Raw genomic sequence first — 24,100 nt, forward strand, 5'->3', positions numbered from 1 at the left:
CCAAACATACTTTTTTTTTTAACCACAGGTAACCCATAAAGTGGTTAATCTGCCTCTAAGACTCAATAGTTGATTATGCATGTTCTAGTCTTAAAAATATTTGAAGACAGTTTACCTGGTTTGCCTTAAATCATCTCTTTTGAGGTTAACAGTCCTAGCACCTTCAAATGATCCTCACAGGGCACTGGTTTGTTCGTTTTTCTCATTATCCTACTTTCACTCTGCTGAACAACTTATTAGTTCAGGTCTCTGCTTAAGTGCAGCACCAAGAACTGAACATAATGCTTTAATGCCTACACCGTGAGCTAAGTGGTGAAGAAGAGTGGGATTATCATCTTACTTCATTCTAAACAAGCATCTATGACTGCAGTTTTTTTTTTTAATAGCCACATAACCTTGCTGACTCATATTAAAACTTGAGATCAACTAAAATCCGGGTAACCTAGTTGCATGTGCTACTACGCCATTCCTCACATATCCTGCATTTAACAGTGATTTTAGTGATTTAGAAAGAGCAACATAAATTAAAACAAAGTAAATCAGTAATGTAAACCAGGCAGCAAGGAGAATATTTGAGCTATCTGGGAATAAGCTATTTTCAAGCATTTCCATAGCAACCTTAACGTACTAATTACTATAAATCTACCATAAAAGGGTCTTTGTTGTTGCTGATAGTTGCCCTGAGTCAGCTCCAACTCGTGGTGACTTTATGTATAACAGAACAAAACACTGCCCTGTTCTGTGCCATCTTCATGATCTTTAATATGTTTGAGCCCACTGTTGTAACTACACGTCAATCTATCTCACTGAGGGCCTCCCTCATTTCTGCTGTTTACCAAACATGATGTCCTTTTCTAAGGACTGGACTTTCCTGATCACATGTCCAAAGTGAGATTAAAAGGGTCCAGGAGCTACAAGACAGATTATGTGTCATACCAGCTGGGAAATCTGTCAGACCTTTTATCTACATACAAAATACACACACACAGTCTGCTCCTTATTGGAACCTTACGCTGGTAAAGAAACCCTTCCTCAAACACAAGGTCATCTTTTAAGAAATTCTGATAGGTTACACTTTTTCCTCAACCATAGTTGAGGAAAAATTGAATGCAAAGGTTGAGGAGATTTGAATGCAGGGATTTCAAGTCATTTCTACTAAGGATTTTATTTTTAACAGAATTGACAAAAACCGAAGTAATAAAGGCACTGGCCGTGTACCCTAGGGAAGACATAAAGGAAAATGGAACAAAACAAACCAAAGCCTTTGAGCTAAATATAAAAGAGAACAGAATCAGAGTGCTGCACTATGTTCTGAAGTTACCAAGGTTGAGCCTCAAAGGGTTTGAGAAATACTTACTTAGCTATGGTCTATGGTAGAACAGATAAAGATATTCCAAAACTGTGTCCATATCATGCATCCAAAATAATCTATAAGTGACCTGGAGAGTTACATACCAAACTCTTATCCATAGCCTCCTCTAAGGAGTGGGGTTGTGGGAAAACAGATGACCTTTTTGTTTTATATAAAGGTAGGTGATTAAAAAAAAAAAAAAAATGTAGTCTTGTATAAATATGTATAATGTAATACTCTGCTTCTATGATGCTATGGTTGGGCCCCTAGAGGAGTCAACAATGCCGGCTCGTAAAACCAGACTGGTAATGAGTATAAGCGTGGAAGAATACACAGACACACATGAGTGTCTGTTAACATATACAGCAACCACATAGTCTACTGTCAAACCAGGACACTCTGGAAAGAGGGCACTATAAACAACTGCACAGGGAAAACAGGCATAAACCGGGCTGTCCCAGGCAAACCTGGTAGTCCGGTCATCCTATGCATATTAGATGCAACTATGTAAACCAACTGCTTGAAACTAAGAGATGAAACCATCCAAAAACCCACTGCCATCCAGTCGATTCCGAATCATAGCGACCCTACAGGAGAGAGTAGCACCGCCCCACAGAGTTTCCAAGAAGCGCCTGGCAGGTTCAAACTGCCGACCTCTTGGGTAGCAGCCGTAGCTCTTAACCACTACGCCACCAGGGTTTCCTAAGAGATGAAAGGAATTTCAAAATTTTCTGCCAAGCAACATATGGTAAAGAAAATGTGTGCCACGCCCATTATTGGTCATTTGGCATACTATCTTTACATTTTATTTTAGTAATCAAACTAGTACTTAGGCCTTGCATAAATTTTCCTGCAACCTCAGTTCCTTTCACCCTATTTCCCATAATTTTTCCCCTTCCCACCATAGAAAAGACAGGTTTTACATTCCTCAACCAGGTATTTTCTTTCCAATGAAGTTTTCTGAAATGTAATACTCCTGGTTGGGGAAAGAATACCGAAGAACATTTAAATTTACAATGTATTTTAACAAAGCTTAGGCTATTTCATCTGTCTTGTAATACTGGAGAGATACTATTATCCATATTTTACAAATGAGAAAGCTAAGGCTTAGTGGGGTAAGACCAAGGTCAAACAACTGTCAACAGCCTTTTAGGACCAGAACTCAAGTCCTGAGCTCCAGTGTAGTCAGTCATTCCACAATACCACGTGTTCTGTCACGTAAATACTTTCTCCTGCTATAGCCTGGCTTTCTCCAGGGACATAATTTGTGCGGTTTTATCTTGGTGGTAGCTCCCATTTCTAATAAAGTCTAATATAAAAATTTCTGAATTTCATAACAGGAAAGTAGTTAATTACTTGCATCACAAAGGATTTCACATTTAAAAGAAAAGATCACCACAGATTTAGAATGAAAAGTATATTTTTCTCCCAATAACAGTATGTTCACTTATAAAAAAATGTGATTTATCTCTAACTTTCCAGGAGCATATTCATTTTATAAAGTTCAAATATAAAAATGATAGCTATTTCCACATTATCTCATTGGATTTATATAAAAGCCCTGCAGTGCAGGGAAATTTTTTAAAGAAAGGAAACTACACTTCAGGAAAATTAAGTGGCCTAACCAAAGTCTCACTGGTATTAAGTGATAGAACCGGGACTAGAGCACGCTTGAGTTTTCTTCCCACTAAGAGGCCTGAATTCAAGCCTAATTCTACTGCAAATGTGCAGTGACATTCCTTGAGAAAAAGAGCTATTACTTTCCCCTACCTAACTTGACAACTTTGGGGGAAAAAGTCTACCTGTTTTCCAGTCACTACCTTGTTAAAACAAAATGAGGAATTAAAAAAGCAAGTAAGATACAGATGAAAATACTTACGGCATAAACATAGGAAGGTATCAAAGTTTCTTACTTTAAAGACATGACACAATCCAAGAAAACAACATTGCTCTCCAAAGAGCAAAATCCCCAGAATATGCACCAAATCCAAACTGCAGAGCCAACTGACTTTAATGAGGAAACTTTAAAGGGTATAAGCTTTTCCTAAGGACAGTGGGTATTTTAGGCAAAAAAGAGGTCTAACCTCAATGAAGCTTTAGCAGAAAAAATGTAGGCCTTAAACATGTTCCTATTCTGATTAACAAACCATCTCACTTTTTGAACTACAACCTAATAAAGAATGAAATAGCTAAATTTGTCACCGCTGTTGTTAGGAGTCATCGAGTCAGTTCTGACTCACAGCAACCCTACAGAACAGAACAGAACAGAACAGAACCTCCCTATAGGGTTTCCAAGGAGTGGCTGGTGGATCTGAACTGCTGACCTTTTGGTTAGCAACCAGCTCTTAACCACTATGCCACCAGGGCTCCAAATCTGTCATAGCAGTTTTCATTTACTCATTCAGCAAATATTTATTGAGTGTCTACTATGCAAAGAAGGTCCCTTGTTATTGTTGTTATTTGCTGTTGAGTCAATTTCTGCTCATGGTGACCCCATATGTGCAGAGTAGAACTGCTGCATAGGGTTTGTGTATGTGTGTGTACGTTTTAAGTGAAAGTTTACAGCTCAGTTTCTCATTCAAAAATTTCTACAGATATTTTTCTGTGACATTGGTTGCAATCCCCACAATATCAATATGACAGCATGCTCCCTCTTTCCATCTCAGGTTCCCTGTGTCCATTTTTCCAGTTCCTATCCCTTCCTGCCTTGTCACCCTACTTTTGGACAGGAGCTACTGATTTGGTCTTATATATTTGATTGAACTAAAAAGCACATTCCTTGCATGTATTATTTTTGTTTTATATACCTATCTAATCTTTTTCTGAAAAACGGGCTTCGGGAACGATTTCAGTTCTGGATTAGCAAAGTGTCTGGGGGCCATAGTTTCTGGGGTTCCTCCAATCTCTGTCAGACCAGAAAGTCTGGTCTTTTTCATGAATTTGAATTCTGTTCTACAATTTTCTCCTGCTCTGTACAGGACTCTCTGTTGTGATCCCTATCAGAGCAGTCCTTGGTGGCAGTCGGACACCATCTAGCTCTTCTGGTCTCATGCTGCTGCAATCTCTGGTTCAAAAGGTCCTTTAGTCCTTTGGGCTAATATTCGCCTTGTGTCCTTCATTTTCTTCACTATTGTTTGCTCTGGGTGAGATGGGACCAATAGACGTATCTTAGATGTCCGCTCTCAAGCTTTTAAAACCCCAGACACTGCTCACCAAAGTGGGAAGAAGAACATTTTCTTTATAAGCTATCTTAATGCAGCTGACCTAGATGTCCCCCAGGCCCAAGTCCCTCAAAGCATTTGGATGTGTCTAGGAAACTTCTATGGTTTTGCTTTGGTCCAGGTGTGCTGACTTTCCCTATATTGCGTGTCATCCTTCCCTTCACTGAAGCTGACACTTGTCTACTATATATCTAGTTACTCATTTTCCCTTCTCCTCCCTCCCCACCCTGGTTTTCAAGGCAGTTTGCACTTGTCTGCTAACCTAAAGGTTGGTGGTTCAAACCCACAGCAGCACCTCAGAAGAAAAGCCTGGTGATCTGTTCTCATAAAGATTACAGTCAAGAAAATCCTAGCAGCAGTTCTACTCTGTAGCACATACGGTTACCATGAGTCGGAACTGATTCAACAGCAATTGGTTTGGTTGTGATTTTATTATGCCAAGCACTACTCTAAATGTAGGAGATAACAGCATTCATCAAGACAGAAATCTGACTTTGAGGAGCTTATACTCTAGTACGAGAAAATACTCTACTTATCTGTATATAATATATAGTAAAAAAAAAAATAGTATACAGTATATCAAATGGACACAGTAGAAAGTGAATAAATACTCAGCAAACACACAAAGGAATGGTGATAAGCACTGGGACAGGGAAAAAAAGAAGGTAAGGGAGATAGAGAGCTCAGGGTGTTATTTTCTACAGAGGTCAGAAAAGGCCTCAATAGTTCCTAGACATCTGAGGGGAAACGTCGAGTCAGTCACATGTATGAGTCTGGAGTTCAAGTGAGAGGCCAGGCTTGAGAAATATATCTGAGAATTGCCAGCATATAAACGGTATTTAAAACTAGGAGATAAGACGAGACCACCTAGGAAGTGAAACGAGAAAAGAAAAGAACCAAGGATTGAGTCCTTGGGTCATATACCACTTAGAGATTGAGAAGATGAGCAGACGAAGCAGACAGAGACACAAGTAGCAACCAGTGAGGGGAAAGGAGAGTGAAGAGTGGTGTCCCGAAGTCAAGAGAAAAAATGTTTCAGGAAAGGAGTAATCAACCCTGTTAAATTCTGTTGAAGGTCAATTAAGAAGAGATCTGCTAGGAGAACAGTGGGATACAGACCCCAATCTCGTAAAAAGACCAGACTTAATGGTCTGACTGACGCTAGAGGGACACCGGAGGTCATGGTCCCCGTACCCTCCATTAGCCCAAGACAGGAACCATTCCCGAAGGCAACTCTTCAGACAGGGATTGGACTGGACTATGGGATAGAAAATGATACTTGTGAGGAGTGAGCTTCTTGGATCAAGTAGACACATGAGACTCTGTGGGCGGCTCCTGCCTGGAGAGGAGATGAGAGGGCAGATGGGGATAGAAGCTGGCCGAATGGACACGAAAATAGAGAGTGGAGGGACGGAGTGTGCTGTCTCATTAGAGGGAGAGCAACTAGGAGTATATAGCAAAGTGTATATACGTTTTTGTATGAGAGACTGACTTGATTTGTAAACTTTCACTTAAAGCACAATAAAAATTAAAAAAAAAAAGAATAGGTCTGCTAGTTGGCGCTTAGATGTAATCATGTGGATGGGGTAGATTGTGAAAAATGACGACCAATTCAAGACGTGGAGACTACTGTTCCACCCTTGAATCTGGGCTTGGCCACGTGAGTTGCTTTGGCCAAACCTGACACAAGCATAAGCTTGAAAAGTGCCTGTGCCTTGGGGTTTTGCCCTCTTTTTTGCTACTAGGAGCCGTTTCACCATTATGTGAATGGGCATCACGTGAATGAACATGCTGGAGATGAAACATACAGGGCCACTGCTCCAGCTGACATTGAGTCAGCCACCAGACACATGAGTGAGGCCATCCAAGATCCCCCGGCCCCAGCCAGGTTGGTCCACACCAGAACTTCCCATGTGACCCATTAGAATTATGAGCAAATAAAACAGTTGTTATTCTAAGCCACTAAATTTTGGGGTGGTTTGTTATGCAGCAAAAGCTAACAGATAACGTGGAAAATGGAGGATACTGGTCACACACAAGAGGTGTTTCAAAGGAGTGATAAGCATGGAAATCTGACTGGAGTTGAATTTCCTCCACCAGGAAGCTTACTGTTACACTGTTGACTAATTAATTGATGTCCCTCTAGATACAGTGCACAGTGGCAAGGTCCTTCTACCAGAGCACTTTCTTTGGTGCAGCCAGTTATGCCCATACCAAGCACACCTACTCACGGGGCCAAAGGAGAGGGAGGGAGAACTACATGCTCTGCTGATTCACTGCTAATCTATCTCACCAGTAAACTTAACTTTGTGTTTACACCACCTGTGTTCACAACTCCTTCCTGCAGCAGCTAACCATCATTTAATAGGCCTTGACGTGCTCGTTACTTATCTTCCAAGTATCTCAATAATTATTTAAAAAAAAAAAACTGAAGTAAATTCTCTACCTGAACAAGAACTATAATCACATTTAAACGCACCTGTAAGCATTTCCAAACAGCTTTTAAAAATGTCAGTTACTTACTTGGCAATTCGCAGTTTTCCAACTTCGCCTCTTCCAGTGGCTTTGGCCCATTGCTGTGACAAGTATTTAGGAACCTAAGAAAAGTAAAACACTAATAAGACTATGTTTAAGATGCTAACAAATCTTTGTAAACATAAAACGATATACTGCTTCTATTTTATTTTCTACCCCTAGTAACTGGTCATTAAGTATCAAGCTCTCAGGAATAGAAGTGTCAATAGAAGACTCTACCTACCGGTACTTGTTCAATTAGGTATGCAATCTTTACACAAAAACTTATTAAAAACAGCCAAACAATATAACAGAGGCTGGGAAAAGAGGAAGGAGAAAGGCGGCAATAGTGTCAGGTACCATGCTAGACATTTCACCTCCATTATCCTATTTAAAGGAGCCCTGGTGGCACAGTGGTTAAGAGTTCGGCTGCTAACCAAAAGGTCAGCAGCTTGAATCCACCAGCCACTCCTTGGAAACCCTATGGGGCAGTTCTGTTCTGTCCTATAGGGTCACTATGAGTTGGAATCAACTCGACGGCAATTAGTTTGGTTTGATTTTTTGTATTCCATTTAAAAAGGAACCCTGCTGGCGAAGTGGCTAAGCGCTTGGCTGTTAACCAAAAAGGCTGGCAGTTCAAATCTACCAGCCACTCCCCAGGAGAAAGATGTGGGGGTCTGTTTCCATAATGATTTCAATTTTACTGTGAATATACCATGGACTGCCAAAAGAATGAACGAATCTGTCTTGGAAGAGGTACAACCAGGATGTTCCTTGGAAGCAAGGATGGCAAGACTGTGTCTCACATACTTTGGGACATGTTGTCAGGAGGTATCAGTCCCTGGAGAAGGACATCATGATTGGTAAAGTAGGGAGTCATCGAAAAAGAGGAAGACACTCAATGAGATGGACTGACACAGTGGCTGCAACAATGAGCTCAAGCATAACAACTGTGAGGATGGTGCAAGACCAGGCAGCGTTCCATTCTGTTGTGTGCAGGGTTGCTATGAGTTGGAACCAACTCAACAGCACCTAACAACAACATAGGGTTGCTATGAGTTGGAATCAACTCAATGGCCAATAGGTTTGTTTGTTCTTTTAATCCTATTTAATCCTCCAATCACCGTGCAAAGTCGACATCATTCTCCCCATGCCACAGATGAGAAAAACTGAGGTTCAGAGGCTTGAAATAACACATCTAGTTAGTATCAGACCCAAGACTTGATTTCAGATTGTATGTTCTCTCCTGTGAAGGCACACATGCTAAGAAGAGCATGTCAAAGATCTAAGGGAAAAAGTTTTAAAGATTCCTCATCTTAACAAAGTTTCTCCTACAATGCAACCTACTCATTCAAGCAAGCTTTGAGGATCTAGCAAACTCCTTATGATAACTGTCTCCATTCTATGTACCAGACAACAATACAGAGGTGGGAAAAGGTCTCCTTTGACGATAAATGACAGAAAATCAACCTAAATCCACATAAACAGAAAGCAATTTATTGATCCAAGTAACTAGGAAGCCCAGAGATAGCTTTAAGGTGGCCTAAGGGCTCCAATAAGAAGTCCTTGGTTAATAAGGTTAAATGTTTGGCTACTAGCCAAGAGGCTGATAGTCCAAACCTGCCCAGAAGCACCTCGACAATAGGCCTGATGCTCTGCTTCCGAAAGGTCACAGCCATGAAAACCGTATTGGAGCATGGTTCCACTACGACACACATGGGGTTCCCAGGAGTCAGAATCAACTTGATGGCAAGTGGTTTTGGTACTGGTAAGGGCTCAAATGATGTCCCCTTTTACCACCTCTTAATTCCTCTCTCTCTCATGTTGGCTCAGTTCTTTGATAGGCTTTCCCTTTGTGTGGCAAGATGGCTGAAGCAGCTCCTGAGGAGCAATCATTCGCTTCCCAAAAGTCCTCAGCAAAAGGCAATGACTAGATCATGTGCCCTTCCTTGGACCTATCGCTGTACCCAGAGAGATGAGACACTTTCACGGGCCAGCCTGAGCCAATGACACCTTTGGGAAGGGGCAATCAACACAGAATGAAAAGGGAGAGCACAAAGTAAAAGCAGGGTGCTGTTACAGTATCGGAAACCCTGGTGGCGTAGTGGTTAAGTGCTACCGCTGCTAACCAAAGGGTCAGCAGTTCAAATCCGCCAGGTGCTCCTTGGAAACTCTATGGGGTAGTTCTGCTCTGTCCTATAGGTTCGCTAGGAGTCGGAATTGACTCAATGGCACTGTGTTTGGTTTGGTTACAGTATCAAAGTAAGTGGATCGGTAGGAGTCGGAATCGACTCAATGGCACTGTGTTTGGTTTGGTTACAGTATCAAAGTAAGTGGATACCGGTTAGTCAAAAAAGCAAATGTCCACAACATTATCTGTCAGAACTAAATAAACATAGGATCAAAAACTGATCTTTACAAATACTGTTATAACATCAAATCTTTGAATCTTTGGCCTATGAAGCTATTAGCTTATGGCCTGAATCTTGAAATCTTGCCTAACAGGTTAGCTTTTGCTTCTTGCCCAGGGAACCTTTATGTCAATTACTCTACCACAAAGGAAAAAATATCTTCTACAGACAGCAGTCTACTCTATCAATCAATGATAAGTTAAACTCCCTAATAAAGTCCTTAAGAAAAAGATATCTTTTCTTCATTATATTCCAAGATCCTGGTTGAGATGAGACCCTGTTTTCAGATGCCCTAAAACCTTCTCATTATCGATAACAGCGTCCTTTCCATAATCTTTATGTCATGCAATCATTCTGACAACCATCTCCTATCTTCCCAGCTCTCTCCCCATACTTTTAGTCCAACCATTCTTCAATCCCTCAGAGTCACTGACCCCAATTAACACCTTTTCTATGTCCCACCTGGGCTCAAATCCTTATCACTATCTTTAATGGGCCTAGATTGCAAGGTCCATTATTATAATCATTTCCTGGTCTTCATCTCCCACCATCAGTCAAGCCTGGCAGAAACTTAATACTGATTAAAGCCAATTTCCACTGATGAGTATTATCATTTATTTAGTATTTTATTGTGCTAGTCCTCCTCCTCCACACCTGCACCTGAGCAGCTGAGGAAAAACAATCATGCTAATAGGTCTCACTTTAAAAACATGGCTACCAGTCAGGTCAGAACCCTGGTGGCGCAGTGGTTAAGAGCTACTACTGCTAATCACAAAGGTCAGCAGTTCGAATCCACCAGCCACTCCTTGGAAACCCAACAGTTTTTTTGGTTTAGTCAGATAAGCCCTTGGTGATGCCTGGCAATTTAATTACATTTCCCTAGTCAGTTCACGCTCCACTCCAAAGGATTCACTAATTCTCTTCACTCCTCAAACCTACAACACTTCTTCCTCCTCCCTTGTGCTGATAACCTGACTTCCTCTTCCACTAAAAAAAAAACAATCAAAAGAGAATCTCTAAATCTATGGCTTATCTATAGTAAAAAAAAAAAAAGTAGGAACCTTATATTCTGCTTTTTCCTCTTAAAACAATTTTAAAAAACACCCACTGCCATCCAGTCGATTCTAATTCACAGCAACCCTACATGACAGAGCGGAATGGCCCCATAAGGTTTCCAAGGGGCTACTGGTGGATTCGAACTGGTGACCTTTTGGTTAGCAGCCGAATGCCTAACCACAGTACCACCAGGGCTCCCTTAAAACAACAGAAGTCCTAAAAAAAAAAAAAATACCAGATCTTTTGAACTAGTTGAGACCAGAGGACTCCTCCAGACTACTGCCCTGAGATACTCTTCAAACCTTGAACCAAAACTAATGCCTGAGGTTACCTTGTAGCTAAATAACAAACTGGCTCAAAAATAATGTATATCACCTGTAAGTACTGTGGTCCTTTAAAAAAATCACCTATATGAGATCAAACAGTCAACAATTACTTTAAAACAAAGATGAGAATGTAGGGGGACAGGGAAACCAGAGTAAGGGAAACGGAACAACCAGAACAGAAATAATGAGAGTTTCCCACATTATGAAGAATGTAATCAATGTCACTGAACAGCTTGTGTAGAAACTGTTGAATAGGTACCTAAACCACTGTGTAAACCTTCACCAAAAACACAATAAAATACTATTTAAAAAAAACAAAACTGCACTGTGGCCAATCCTCCACTTGTGCATTGAACTTCTTTCCCTATTGTCTATTCAAGGACATCTTTATTTTAAAACTACCCTTTCTCTCCTCTACCCACTTCTCTACTTGATTATTCCCATCCGAATAATAACAATAGTAATATTAATGAAACAGCTAATACTCACAGAGTGCTTACTAAGTATGGCAAGAAGACTTTAAAATGGACCCCCAATCACCCCTACACCTCCTTGTATTCATAACCTTGTATAATCCCCTTCCAAGTGTGAGCAGCATCTGTAACTTGCTTCTAACCAATACAATATAGAAAAGGTGACAGGATATCATTTCTATGAGGAGGTTACATAAGACTGTGAAGTGTGTCTTGCCAGCAGATTCATTGCTTTCTCAGCTTGCACGCTTTGGTGAAGCATGCCGCTATGCTGGCAAGGCCTATGTGGCAAGAAACATAGGGCAGGCTCCAGCTAACCACCAGCTGGGAACTTAAGCTCTTGCCAACAAACAACCCTGAAGGAACTAAATTCTGCCAACAACCACATGAGCTTGGAATCAATCCTTCCCCAGCCAAGACTTCAAATGAAACTTTAGCCATGGAGGACACCTTGATTCCAATCATCTAAGAGACTCGGAAATAGAGGGCCCAACTAAGCCATGCCTGGGCTTCTGACTCATAGAAATTGTGAAATAATAAACATGTGTTATTGTCAGCTACTAAATCTGTGGTAAATTATCTAATAATAGATTGGAACCCTGATGGTGCAATGGTTAAGCACTCAGCTGCTAACTGAAAGGCAAGCAGTTCAAACTCACTAGCCGCTCCTCTCAGGAGAAAAGACCTAGCAATCCGCTCCCATAAAGATCAGCCTAGGAAACCCTATGGGGCAGTTCTACTCTGTCATGTAGGGTCACTATGAGTTGGAATTGACTTGACGGCACACAACAACAAGCAACAGATAACTTATCACTAAACATACTTCTAAATGCTTTCAATATATTAACCCACTTAATCCTCATACAATCCTATTACTTTCCCCATTTTCTCAGTGAGGAAACTAAGGCACAGAGAGGTTAATTTGCTCAAGATCACACACCTAGTAAGGGCAGACTCTATAAACCCTTCCACTTACTGCTACTTCCTCTGCCTCTCCTTACAAAAAAAAAAAACTCCTTAGTAGAGTTAGTATCTATATTGGCTGTCTACACTTCCTCCTCTGCCATTTTGTTTTGAACTTCTAGACAAACTTTCCTCCCAAACCTGACACTGAAACGGATCCAAATGATTACCAAAGATCTTCATATTGTCAAGTCAGTATTTAGTCCTTGTCTTTAGCAGTGGTTTTTTCACTCAACCTATCAATATTTGAGAACTGTTTCCTCCTCCTTCTTCAAACACTTTCCTCACTTAGTTTCTTAATCACCACATTCTCTCTTGGTTTTCCTTCTGCTCTGGACTCTCCTTTTCGGTCTCTACATCTGTCATGGACTGAATTATTCCCCCAAAAAATGTGTGTATTAACTTGGTCAGGCCACTATTCCCAGTATTCTCTGGCTGTCCTCCATTTTGTGATTGTAATTTTATGCTGAGAGGATTAGGGTGGGATTTTAACACCATCCTTTACTGGGTTACTCAAATCCAATGTAAATGAAGTTTCCCTGGAGTGTGGCCTGCACCACCTTTTATCTCTTAAGTGATAAAAGGAAAGGGAAGCAGAGAGTTGGGGATCTCATACCACCAAAAACGCAGCACCAGGAGCAGAGCACATCCTTTGGACCTGGGGTTCCTGGGCCTGAGAAGCTCCTCGACCAGGGAAGATTAAGGACAAGGACCTTCCTCCAGAGTCGACAAAGAAAGAAAGCCTTCCTCTGGAGTTGACACCCTGAATTTGGACTTGTAACCTACTAGACTGTGAAAGACTAAATTTCTCTTTGTTAAAGCCTTCCACTTGTGCTATTCCTGTTATAGCAGTACTAGATAGCTAAGACAAACTCTAACTCCAGAGGGCCCAGGGTTCAGTCCTCAGACTTCTCCTCTTCTCTAGCATCACTCATTCGTAGGTAATCTCACGGCTTTAAATCCATCTGCATTCTATCTGCTCCCAAATTTGTAACTCAAGTCCAGCCTCTCTCCTAAACTCCCAACTTATATATTCAACTGCCTCCTCAAATTCTCCATTTGAATATTCAGTAGGCATTTCAAACTTAAAATACTCTATTTAAAAGAGCATCCCCAGTTACTTTCAACTCCCTTTACCCTGCTTTATTTTTCTTCAGCGTGCTTATCACCTGATATATATGTGTCTGTTTACTGTCTATTCCTGCTCCTTATTAGGATGTTACCTGCATGAGGGCAGATATTTTGTCAGTTTTGTTTACTGTTATATGTCAAGCATCTAGAACAGCCTGATGCATGCTTATTATTTTATGACTGGATATCACTGACGATACTATTAATGTAACGGCCAAAAACAAAAATCTGTAGGTGTCAAGTCAATTCAGACTCATAGCAGCCACACTGGACAGAGGAGAACTGCCCCATAGGGTTTCCAAGGCTGTAATCTTTATGGAAACAGATTGCCACATCTTTCTCCCACAGAGTGGCTAGTGGGTTCAAAGCGCCAACCTTTCGGTTAGCAGCTGTGCACTTTAACCACTGCACCACAAGGGCTCCATCCAGTGGTAGTAATATTGGGATATACCTAGGATACAGAATTTAATTTTAATATATCTAATTTCATTTTTAGAGGGAAACTTTGTTTCAGAGATCTAGCTCAAAATTACGAGGGAAAGAGGGGACAATGCCAACAGTGGAGTGTGGCCTTTTCCTACCCGCTCTTCTCCCTTCACTGCTGGTTCCTTAAAATGCTGTTAAAATAAAGAGAAGACAACAGTGTTTTGAACATTCTGCATCCCACTCTGGAGAATGGTATCTGGGGTCTTAACGCTAGCAAGCGGCCATCTGATATGTATCAATTGGTCTCAACCCACCTGGAGCAAAGGAGAATGAAGAACACCAAAAACACAAGGTAATTTTGAGCCCAAGAGGCAGAAAGGACCACATAAACCAGAGACTACATCAGCCTGAGATCAGAAGAGCTAGATGGTACCCAGCTACAACCAATGACTGCCCTGACAAGGAACACAACAGAGAACCCCTGAGGGAGCTGGAGAGCAATGGGATGCAGACCCCAAATTCTCATAAAAAAGACCAGACTTAATGGGCTGACTGAGACTAGAAGCACCCTGGTGGCCATGGCCCCAGACCTTCTGTTAGCCCAAGACAGGAACCATTCCCAAAGCCAACTCTTCAGACGGGGATTAGACTGGACAATGGGATAGAAAATGATACTGGGGAAGAATGAGCTTCTTGGATCAAGTAGACACGAGACCATGTTGGCATCTCCTGTCTGGAGGGAAGATGAGAGGGCAGAGGGAGTCAGAAGGTGGCCGAATGAACATGAAAAGAGAGAGTGGAGGGAAGGGGTGTGCTAACTCATTAATGGGAGAGCAATTAGGAATATATAGCAAGGTGTATATAAATTTTTGTATGAGAGGCTGACTTGATTTGTAAACTTTCACTTAAAGCACAATTTCAAAAAAAAAAAAAAAAGTGTTTTGAAGCCTTGGAAGTCTTGGATAAGACCAAACTTCTTCAATATGTTAACCAGGTCAGAAGAATCTGTGACCAAACAGCTACTGACTATAAGTAAGGCCGTTAAATGACAAGAAAATAGTTCTAAGTGAAGTGACTATATATCACAAATTTAAGAATGAAATTCAGTACGATAATTGTACCTAATACAAGTGATGGCCAACTTAAAAACAGTACTGTGATCCAGAAGTTAAATGATAAAAACAATAGTTTGGAACTCATACCATATTGTCATTACTATAATAAAACAGTAGGTTCCCAGATAAACCCACTAGTCTAATTCAAAAGGTTGCCAAAATACTACACTTTTACAATGAAAAAGAATAGAATACAATGAGGATAACATTTCAATCACATATAACTCTCTACACCAAGAGCTTATGGAAATGGGCTTTCTAGAAAGAGGGAGGAAGAGAATAAAAAATGGGATATATGATTCCAAGGTTCCCAAACACTCTTGTTGACATGTCCCTCGTGAGGTATGTGTGTTGTTTCCACTCTCCCCATGCTCATTAAAGAAAATAAGATGGAAAGGATGTAATAGAGGATGTTTCCTCAGATTGCCCAAGACCCAGAAAAGTGTCAGAAAAATGATTCACTTAAAAGCATTATTTCCTCAGGGAGACTCCCTTGACCTCCTGGATTAGGTCAAGTTCCTTTGTTATTCACACTCACAGAAAACTATTCCTTGCTTTGCTACCCTTATCTGTTTGCAAGTATGTTTTCACTGGGACTGTCTCCTGCACCAGATTACAAACTCCGTGAGAGCATGGACCATGTATGTCTGTTTTTTTGTACTAGAAGCTTGTTGACTTAATGAATCAATCCACCCAACCTAGGCAGAGTAATAAGGCCAAACTTGCTTTTCAAGCCAAGGCACTAAAGTAACGTGTGCCAACATTACACAAGTTTCTTTGCAAAGTTTGCTTCATCAGATATCTAGGTCCCCATCTACTAATCTTCAAAGTCCTGTTTCCCCCAGAACACAAGCTAACTAAGGGCACTGTAGTGGACACTGTGATGTGACACCCATATTCCCCCTTCAGCCTAAAGACATCCCCCTCAGCTGCTAGGAGTACAGCCAATAGACAGCCCTCAGCTCTTAGCCCTCTTTGGAATTGCCTCCACTGAAGGACCTTGCCCAAGGTCACAACTTCTTCCTGGACAAACCACATTCAATGACTAGTTGACACAGGTATACCTAACCCCAACTCAGTACTGCTTTGGAGTTCTCTCTAAGGAATCATTCTCAGCTTTCATTGAGACTATATCACACCCTCTGCCCAATCCTGCTTAAGTCTTTTCTCATCCACAGGTGGAGATTCCAAGAGCACTCCCTAATAAACTCCTGCATGCTAATCTCCATCTCAGAGTCAGCTTCTCAGGTAACCTGACCTGTGACAGGGACCTTTTACTCCCATGTTTTTCTGAAACTCAAGATTTGGAGGGGATAAGACACAAGGGACATAAAGTTTTCTCACTTCACCCCCTGAACTGCTAGGGAGATAACCCATGAAAGGGATCCAAGAGGAAAAAAGACATTTCCTATTCTTGGCATTGTATCCAAACAGACCTAAATATGAATAACTATTCCATGCTTGAGCAACATAATTAACTTCCCTAAGTCTCAATTTTATCATGTGAAAAATATAGATATCTAGCATCTACTTCATAGGTTTGCTGTGTAAAATACTTGGTGCATAATAAATGCAAGCTCTGATGGCTCTGGGGTGTCATCCATTCCAGCTTCATCTCTCCCTGGTATATAGCTTTCTTGTTGACTGCCAATGTCAAACTACATGCCTGTCTGTGAATAAATAAAGCTCAGCTTGGTGGCACCTTAGTTGCTGAATGAAAGACACAACACTCACAGGGAATGACATCCATCCCTTCTGTCCCAATTCTCTCCTCCAACAAAGATTAGTCAAAATGTTCACAAGAGGAAGGCTGTTTGGGCTAAAAAAAACCCCTTCATTCCGTTGGCTAGTAAGCTGTTTACTAGATCTACTAGATCAATAGCCCCAAACCCCATTCCCAAAAAAGAGATGCAGTTCTTATCATTCAGGCCCTAATATGGTATTCATGACTTTCAAAAATCCCACCCTTAATAACCTTGCCGGAAACCCTGGTGGCATAGTGGTTAAGAGCTACAGCTGCTAACCAAAAGGTCAGCAGTTCAAATCCACCGGGTGCTTCTTGAAAACCCTACGGGGCAGTTCTACTCTGTCCCATAGGGTCACTATGAGTCGGAATTGACTCGACGGCGACAGGTTTTTTTTTTTTTTTAGTAACCTTGCCAGCTTTATCTCCTCCTCTTTCCCATCATGCACCTTACTCTTCAACCAACCAATAGCTAGAGAAGATGATTTTTTCCAGAAGTCTAAACACTGAACCACCACCCACCTATCAGTCAGTTTGCTGTACTGTGATGCCTTGCATGTGACTGTGATGCTGGAAGCATCAAATACTAGCAGGGTCACCTGTGGTGGCCAGGTTTCAGTGGAGCTTCCAGACTAAGACAGACTAGGAAGAAAGACCTTGTGATCTACTTCCAAAAATTAGCCTATGAAAACCCTATGGATCACTAATATAGTGCTAGCAGATGAGCCTCTAGGTTGAAAACTCATTGCCATCAAGTCAATTCCAACTCATAGCAACACTTTGGGAGAGTAGAACTGCCCCATAAGGTTTCCAAGGAGCTCCTGATAGATTCAAACTGCCAATCTTTTGGTTAGCAGCCGAACTCTTAACGACTACACCACCAGGGTTTCCTCTAGGTTGAAAGACACTCAAAACACACAGTGACTGCAACAGTGGACTTGAGCATACCAACAATCATGAAGATGGCGCAGCACGGACAATGTTTCCTTCTATTGTACATGGGTCACCATGAATCAGAGGGGACTCAATGGCAACTAACAATAACAATACTGTAAGCCAAAAAAGGAACTGTGCTAGAGTATTTTAAAACATCATTCAATTTAAAAATAATGATTTCTGTAGGGTATATGGTGGTGGTGTGACCAGGTGCCAAGCAAACTGCAAAGGACTAGCTCCCTGATAAGGCAAAAATTGTGGCGTTATACTTGCCTTTTCCTGAAGACTTTTTCTTTCCAGCCCTGCTGGCAAGTTTTTTCCAACTAACCAACTCCATAGGTTCTTCTTAAATGTCACCCCCTTTAAAAAAGTCTTCCCTGTCTTGGTCAGATAAACATTCATTTTTCCCTCCCAGAAACTCTCAAAGATCTCACATGTAAGGCTCTTACCATACTTATCCCATTCTATCCCTGTCTCATGACGGAGTTAATAAAATATGTACAAGATAACCAACGAGTAAGAGAAAATTCGTAAGTACTGAGAAACTCTAGGAGAAAATCCACTTATTTTGCAGCAAGTGACCCTCAAAGATCAGAATTTAAGGTATTATTTATAATGAGAAATATTAATGTAAAGTATAAAGACTTGAAATCAGCACCTAGTTCCATTTACAAAATGTAATTAGGTGAGAAAGAATGAAGAAACACTTTCTAAGCTACATGCCATATTTTAATATCACACAAAGAAAGCTGAAAACGAAACAGAACACCACTATTTGATGCACTGTCTCATATAATTTATTCCTATAATTCAGAGATGAAAATCCAAGTATTCTCTAGATATGGGCATGAAAATCACCCTCAATACTTACCCCAGTGCAAATGAAACAAGTTCATATTATCTGCTAGGTGTGCAAATCAAACCCCATTGCCTATTGGGACGCCTTTTACTAGAACAGAAATAAAAGTTGTCAAATAAAGGCGGGATATAGACAGATTTTACAACAGAAAATATTTGCTAGCAATTCTCTTCCTCTTTCAGAAATAAGGTTGTCAGAGGACAAGAACTGGCAAGAAAGAGAAAATATCCAGCATATTCCTTTCATACCCAGGAAAGACGTATTTACAAGTCCATTCATTTCCTTGACACATAAAAAAAGAAATACTGCATACCAAGTTGATGCTAGGAAGCAATGATTTTGCAAGCAAGAAATAACAAGAACAAATCATCGGCTTAAGATTTTTTTTTTTTAAAAGAGATAAAATGTATTCAAATGTGCATATATGGGGAGAATACCAAAATTCTTTTAACTTCTTCAATTTCAGATTCATTACGTTCTTTCACATTCTCATTTAGTCAGACTGATGGTTAACTTTATGGGTCAACTTGGCTAGGCTATGGTGCCCAGCTGTTTGCTAAAACACTAGACTAGTTGCTGTTATAAATTACATATGGTGGCCTCAAGTAAAGCAGATTACCTTCTATAATGTGGGCAGGCCTCAATCAATCAGGTAAAGACCTTAAAAGCAAAGGGAAGCTTCCCTAGGATGAGTTCTACTCCTCTTCCATACCGTAATAGATATGAACACTCCTACTCTTCACTCTTCTTAACGCCTGACCTACACGCAGATTTGGGGAGTGCAGGAGTCTACAGCCAGTTGCCTAACCAACTGATCTTGCAGCCCCCACAATCACGTGAGCCAATTCCTTGAAATAAATCAATCTCTCTCTATCTCTACACATGTATATGTCTGGTTCTGTTTCTCTAAAGTACCCTAAGATAGTCAGCAAATCCTGACAATTTTTTACTGAAAACATTTTCCTAACTCTTCAGACTTCATCATCTCATACATACCTATGCTACTGCGGTAACTTTCTGAATTCTGACTCTGGTCACCCTTACCCTCTAATGCATACTGCATACTGCCAAGTTTATTTTCTTTTTAAAAGAATCTTATGCATCCCTGCCTTACTCAAAACCCTCCATTTTCTATAGACTAAAATCAAGAGAGAATCCACTCAACAACAACTGACTTAAAGCTAAAACATCTCCGTTTCACGATATGACAATTTGGGTATATGGTCCCAAGCTTTTTTTACACAAACTCTCTGCTCTAGGCATAATAGTCTCCTCTTTGTTTTCCAGAACGCATCATGTTAACATGCATTTCCAGTCTTGTATTTCTGTTCCACTCCTATAGGATCGCTATGAGTCAGAATCAACTCACTGGCAACAGATTTTTTGGTCTATGGAATACTATGCTATAGCTCGATCCACCCATTCAAATCCTGTAAGGCAAACAACATTTATTGTGCATCTACTGCGCTCCAAGCATAAAACCATAATCTCCATTCTCACCACTTTTTCAAGCTCTTTTCTTTAGCCTACAAAGCAGATTATCTCCTTAATCAATCTCTTCCAGTTGGGAGTGAGACACCCATTTACTTGATCGTTTTAAGTCATGCTGATGTGGCTGTGAGATAAGTCGAATGAGTGCCACAGACTAAGGATAAGGTTGAAGGATGAAATCATGCATTCATTCATCAAATATCTGCTGAGCAATTACCAATGTGCCAAACACTATTGTGGGTCCTGTTCTAATGGAATGTGATTGTGTGTATGTGGGTGTTGAGGGGCAGGGAGTAACCATCACTGAACGCATGAATACGGAATCACTTTAGACTCTGACAAACACTTTGAAGAATATAACAAAAGTTTGACGTGCTACCAAATCACCATAAAGGAGCTATTTTAGAGGGGTGGACAGGAAGAACCTCTCTGATATTTAACTGATGAGGACTTGGCCGTGTGATAAGACAGTAAACTAAAGCATTAACAAACCAAAGATCTCTACATTTTATGCGAGGTTCAAAGACTGTCATGATCACAGTTTGAACATGCATATGTCTTATGAAACTCCCCCAAAAAACAACACTTCTCAGTATAAAAAAAGTCAATACAAACACTGTGCTAACGGCTAACCCAGACTGCAAACGAAAAGGACGCAATACTAGTCTTTACATAAAACATTTATTGACGGTCAGTCTCAAGAGACCCAATCGTGCTCTAAAAGAAAGGTCGAGTGACCTCTTCTCCCATTAGTTCAGAACTCTTCTGAGAGCCCTATTAAAGGTCATCATCCTAAAAGAACAATTTTAAGGGTAAGCAACCTTCCGTTCTACTTTCTGGCCGAGAAAGTAGATTCTTCCGCGTGCTCTCAAGACTAAAATCCGTTTCAACAAGATTCAGGAATTCTTCGATGTGGGATAAAATGCACCGCTCAAATCGGGGACACCAGACGGGGCACCAGGGCAAGCCAGGTCGTGGGGAACAGATCCATTCCAGGCATACTTGGACTCTCAATTGGCTGAAAGACACTCAGCTTCCCTAAACTAATTTTCTCATCTGCAAACGGGCAAAACAACGACCACACTTCCCCAAGTATGTGAAGCTCTAATGAGATGGCCATAAAAGAACTTTAAAAGCCGTACGGAGCGGGACGATCGTAAGTCACTTAAACTATTTCTATCAGGGGGCGCACAGGCGGGAGTCCCGCGAACATTACCTTGACCAGCCACACTCCCGTGTTCTGTTTGGCGCCGGTCAGATCGAGTTCGCCGCGCTCAGCCATGAGTCTGTCGCCGGTGGAGGCGTGCAGCCGGGGCAGCGGCCGCGACAGCTGGGGGACTTCTGCCGGAGGAGTGTCCGGGGCAACCGGCGAGCCGCGGAGGAAGGTGGCCTCTGAGGAGCTAGGGTTTCTCAGCTACCAGGAAGCTGGAAACCTGAGGAAAAAGGAACACGCCGCTGGGGGCCGGGAACTGCGCCTGCGCACTGCCACCGTCAGTACGGCGCGTTGCTGGGGACAAACTTTCCAGTCGGCCCGCGCTTGGGTGGGTGTGGCTACCGGAGAAGCCCTATCTGATTGATTAAAACGTACGGTGGGACGGGCCAAAACGTCATCAGTACCTTTAAAGACTAGGTCAACGTAACTAAAGAAACTCAAATCGCAACCTATTATCTTCCAGCCAATTTCAGTTCAAAATGACCCTGTAGGACAAAGTAGATCGGCCCCATAGGGCTTCCAAGGCTGTAAGCTTACAGGGGTACTGGGTTCCAACCCTGATCTTTTGGTTAGTAGCCAATCGCTTTAACCACTGCACCACCAGGGCTCCTATAACTAAGGAACAAAACAAAACCCATTGCCATTGAGTTTATTACAACTCATGAGGACCCTATAGGATAGAGTAGAACTACCCCGTAGAGTTTCCAAGGAGCGCCTCGTGGTTTTGAACTGCCAACTTTTTGGTTAGAGACATAGTTCTTAACTACTACACCACCAATGTTTCCCTAACTGAGGAAAGAGGGCATCAAAACAGAATAACCAATGGGATTTAAAGAGACAGAAGCTGTCAGTATATGCCCAACCCTGGCCAAGGAGAGAGAGACAACATTTTGAAGGACAGAACTAGAGTAAAAATTGGAGTTCTTCAAATATCAGTTTCCCGGGAAGTGAACTAGCACAAATGGGCATGGGGATTGGATTAATTTGCCCCAGGTAATCTGAAAACATGCCATTTCTAGACCTGAAAAGAAAGCGGTGTCTCAACTCAGAGGCTGTCCCTGGGGACCTATAATTGAGTAAGCACAGTCTTTAGATTCCAAAATCTGGACTTAATTAGGTCAGTGACAATACAAACACGTAAGAGACAAACCTGATTGTTGAACTCCCCTGCTTAAACAAATTTCTTTTCTCTACTTGGCCCTAGAATAAAATTCAATCCCCTTGCTTCATGAGTCCTCTCCGTTTGATTCCTTTGCACTCCTGCTCCTGACTCTACCACACTTCCCACTGTAACCCAGTGAGGGTTCTTGTCCCGTCCTGTTAGCAGATGGAAATATGACAGACGCCACACCGCCAGTTGTAAGGGAAACAGAAAGTGGAAATTTATTGTTTGTGCAGACAAGGAACGCGGGGCCTAGCAGCCAAAAGACCACGCGCTACCAGCCCCAAGGGAGCTTAGAGCTTTTATGCCCTTCAGTCCCTAGGGGGTGGGATTGGTGCCCCAAATCCGACACCCCATCCTCCCATGTCCATTTTTGGAGATCCAGGTGCTGAATTATTTGTAAAGGAAGGGAACTTTCACTTTACAAGTGGGCTGCGGTGCAGCTGTGTACTGGAGAACATCCGCTCTGGCAAAGTTCAGATCAGGGGTCAAGTTCCAGGCCTCGGCTCTTCAGAGCCTGCGTGGGCACCGAGATCTTGGTTTGCGCATGCGCGGGGTGTTGGTGCCAAATTCAAGCCTCAGGTAGTGCCCTCAGCGCACTGGGGCCAAACAGCGGTTAGGACAGGAGGCTTGGTGGGCTGCAAGTGGGGGTAGGAACTGCAGCGGATCGGGAAGCCTCAGTGACGGCTTCACAACCACACTGAGCCTATCAGACCTCCCTGAATTCGTGAGGCTCTTCCTAAATTATTTCAGAGCCTCTTCACACTTGATTTCCTATCCTCGGATCCCCTAGTCTTCCCATAAGCCCGTCCTCGAATAAACTTCTATTTATCTTTCAAGACTAATGGAAACATCAGTTCCTACGAGACCTTTTGCCGACGCCCCAGAGGAAGTTCATTTCCCTTCACATCACAGTGTGTGACACTCAGGGGCGGATTATCCGATAAGCAAGTTACACACGGGCTTATTTGTGCTTATTTTCTGATCTGTACAGCACAATTTCACCTGTTTTTCACCACAAGAAAGACACTTAACTTACTTCACTGGCACTTAAGACAAAACCAAAAAATCATGTTGCCCATTGGGTCAATTCTGATTCATGGTGACCCTACAGGACAGAGTCGAACTGCCCCATATGGTTTCCTAACCTTTAAGGGGGAGCGCTGGTGGTGCTGTGTGAGAAAGATGTGGCAGTGCACTTTTGTAAAGGTTTACAGCCTTGGGAACCCTATGCGGCAGTTGTACTCTGTCCTACAAGGCCACTATGAGTTGGAACGGATTCCACAGCAATGAGTTCCCTCCCCCCCTTTGGTTTGCAATCTTTACGGAAGTATACTGCCATATCTTTCTCCCACAGAACGGCCTCAGAGTTTGAACCAGCACTTAACCACTAGCCACCAGGGCTCCTACCCATAACACACTGCACTAAAATATACATGTTTACATGCCTGCCTCTGCTTTCTAGGCTATGAGCTCCTCCCAGGCAGAAATATTTATTCATATCTATAATGTCTAGCACGGTGTTTGACACATTGTCACATTTCAAAAGGCTTTGGTTGAGTGAATAGTCACTGAAGTAAGATATTGTATGAATGGCAAGTAATATATTAAATCACACATCAGACCCACGCACAAAATCGAAGAAATCCCATCACTGCAGCATAGGACCAGGAAGAGCCATCAGGTCTCTGAGATCACTTTAGAAAAA

At 41.8% G+C, this 24,100-nt stretch overlaps 1 protein-coding gene across 1 annotated transcript in view; it reads right to left on the reverse strand.

The window, feature by feature from the left end:
* GTF2F2 (general transcription factor IIF subunit 2) overlaps nucleotides 1-21,502 on the reverse strand; it is a 185,965-nt gene extending 164,463 nt beyond the window's left edge. Inside the window, exons 1-2 of the mRNA XM_049853422.1 lie at nucleotides 21,234-21,502; nucleotides 7,096-7,169 (exon numbers count right to left, since the gene is read on the reverse strand). Of these exons, the coding sequence (XP_049709379.1) occupies nucleotides 7,096-7,169; nucleotides 21,234-21,299 (140 nt within the window). The 5' untranslated portion in view covers nucleotides 21,300-21,502. The remainder of the gene's footprint in view (nucleotides 1-7,095; nucleotides 7,170-21,233) is intronic.
* Between the last annotated feature and the right edge of the window lie 2,598 nt (nucleotides 21,503-24,100).

The sequence above is a fragment of the Elephas maximus genome, chromosome 14 (genome assembly GCF_024166365.1).
Source record: "Elephas maximus indicus isolate mEleMax1 chromosome 14, mEleMax1 primary haplotype, whole genome shotgun sequence".
In the NCBI taxonomy this organism is placed as follows: Eukaryota; Metazoa; Chordata; class Mammalia; order Proboscidea; family Elephantidae; genus Elephas; species Elephas maximus.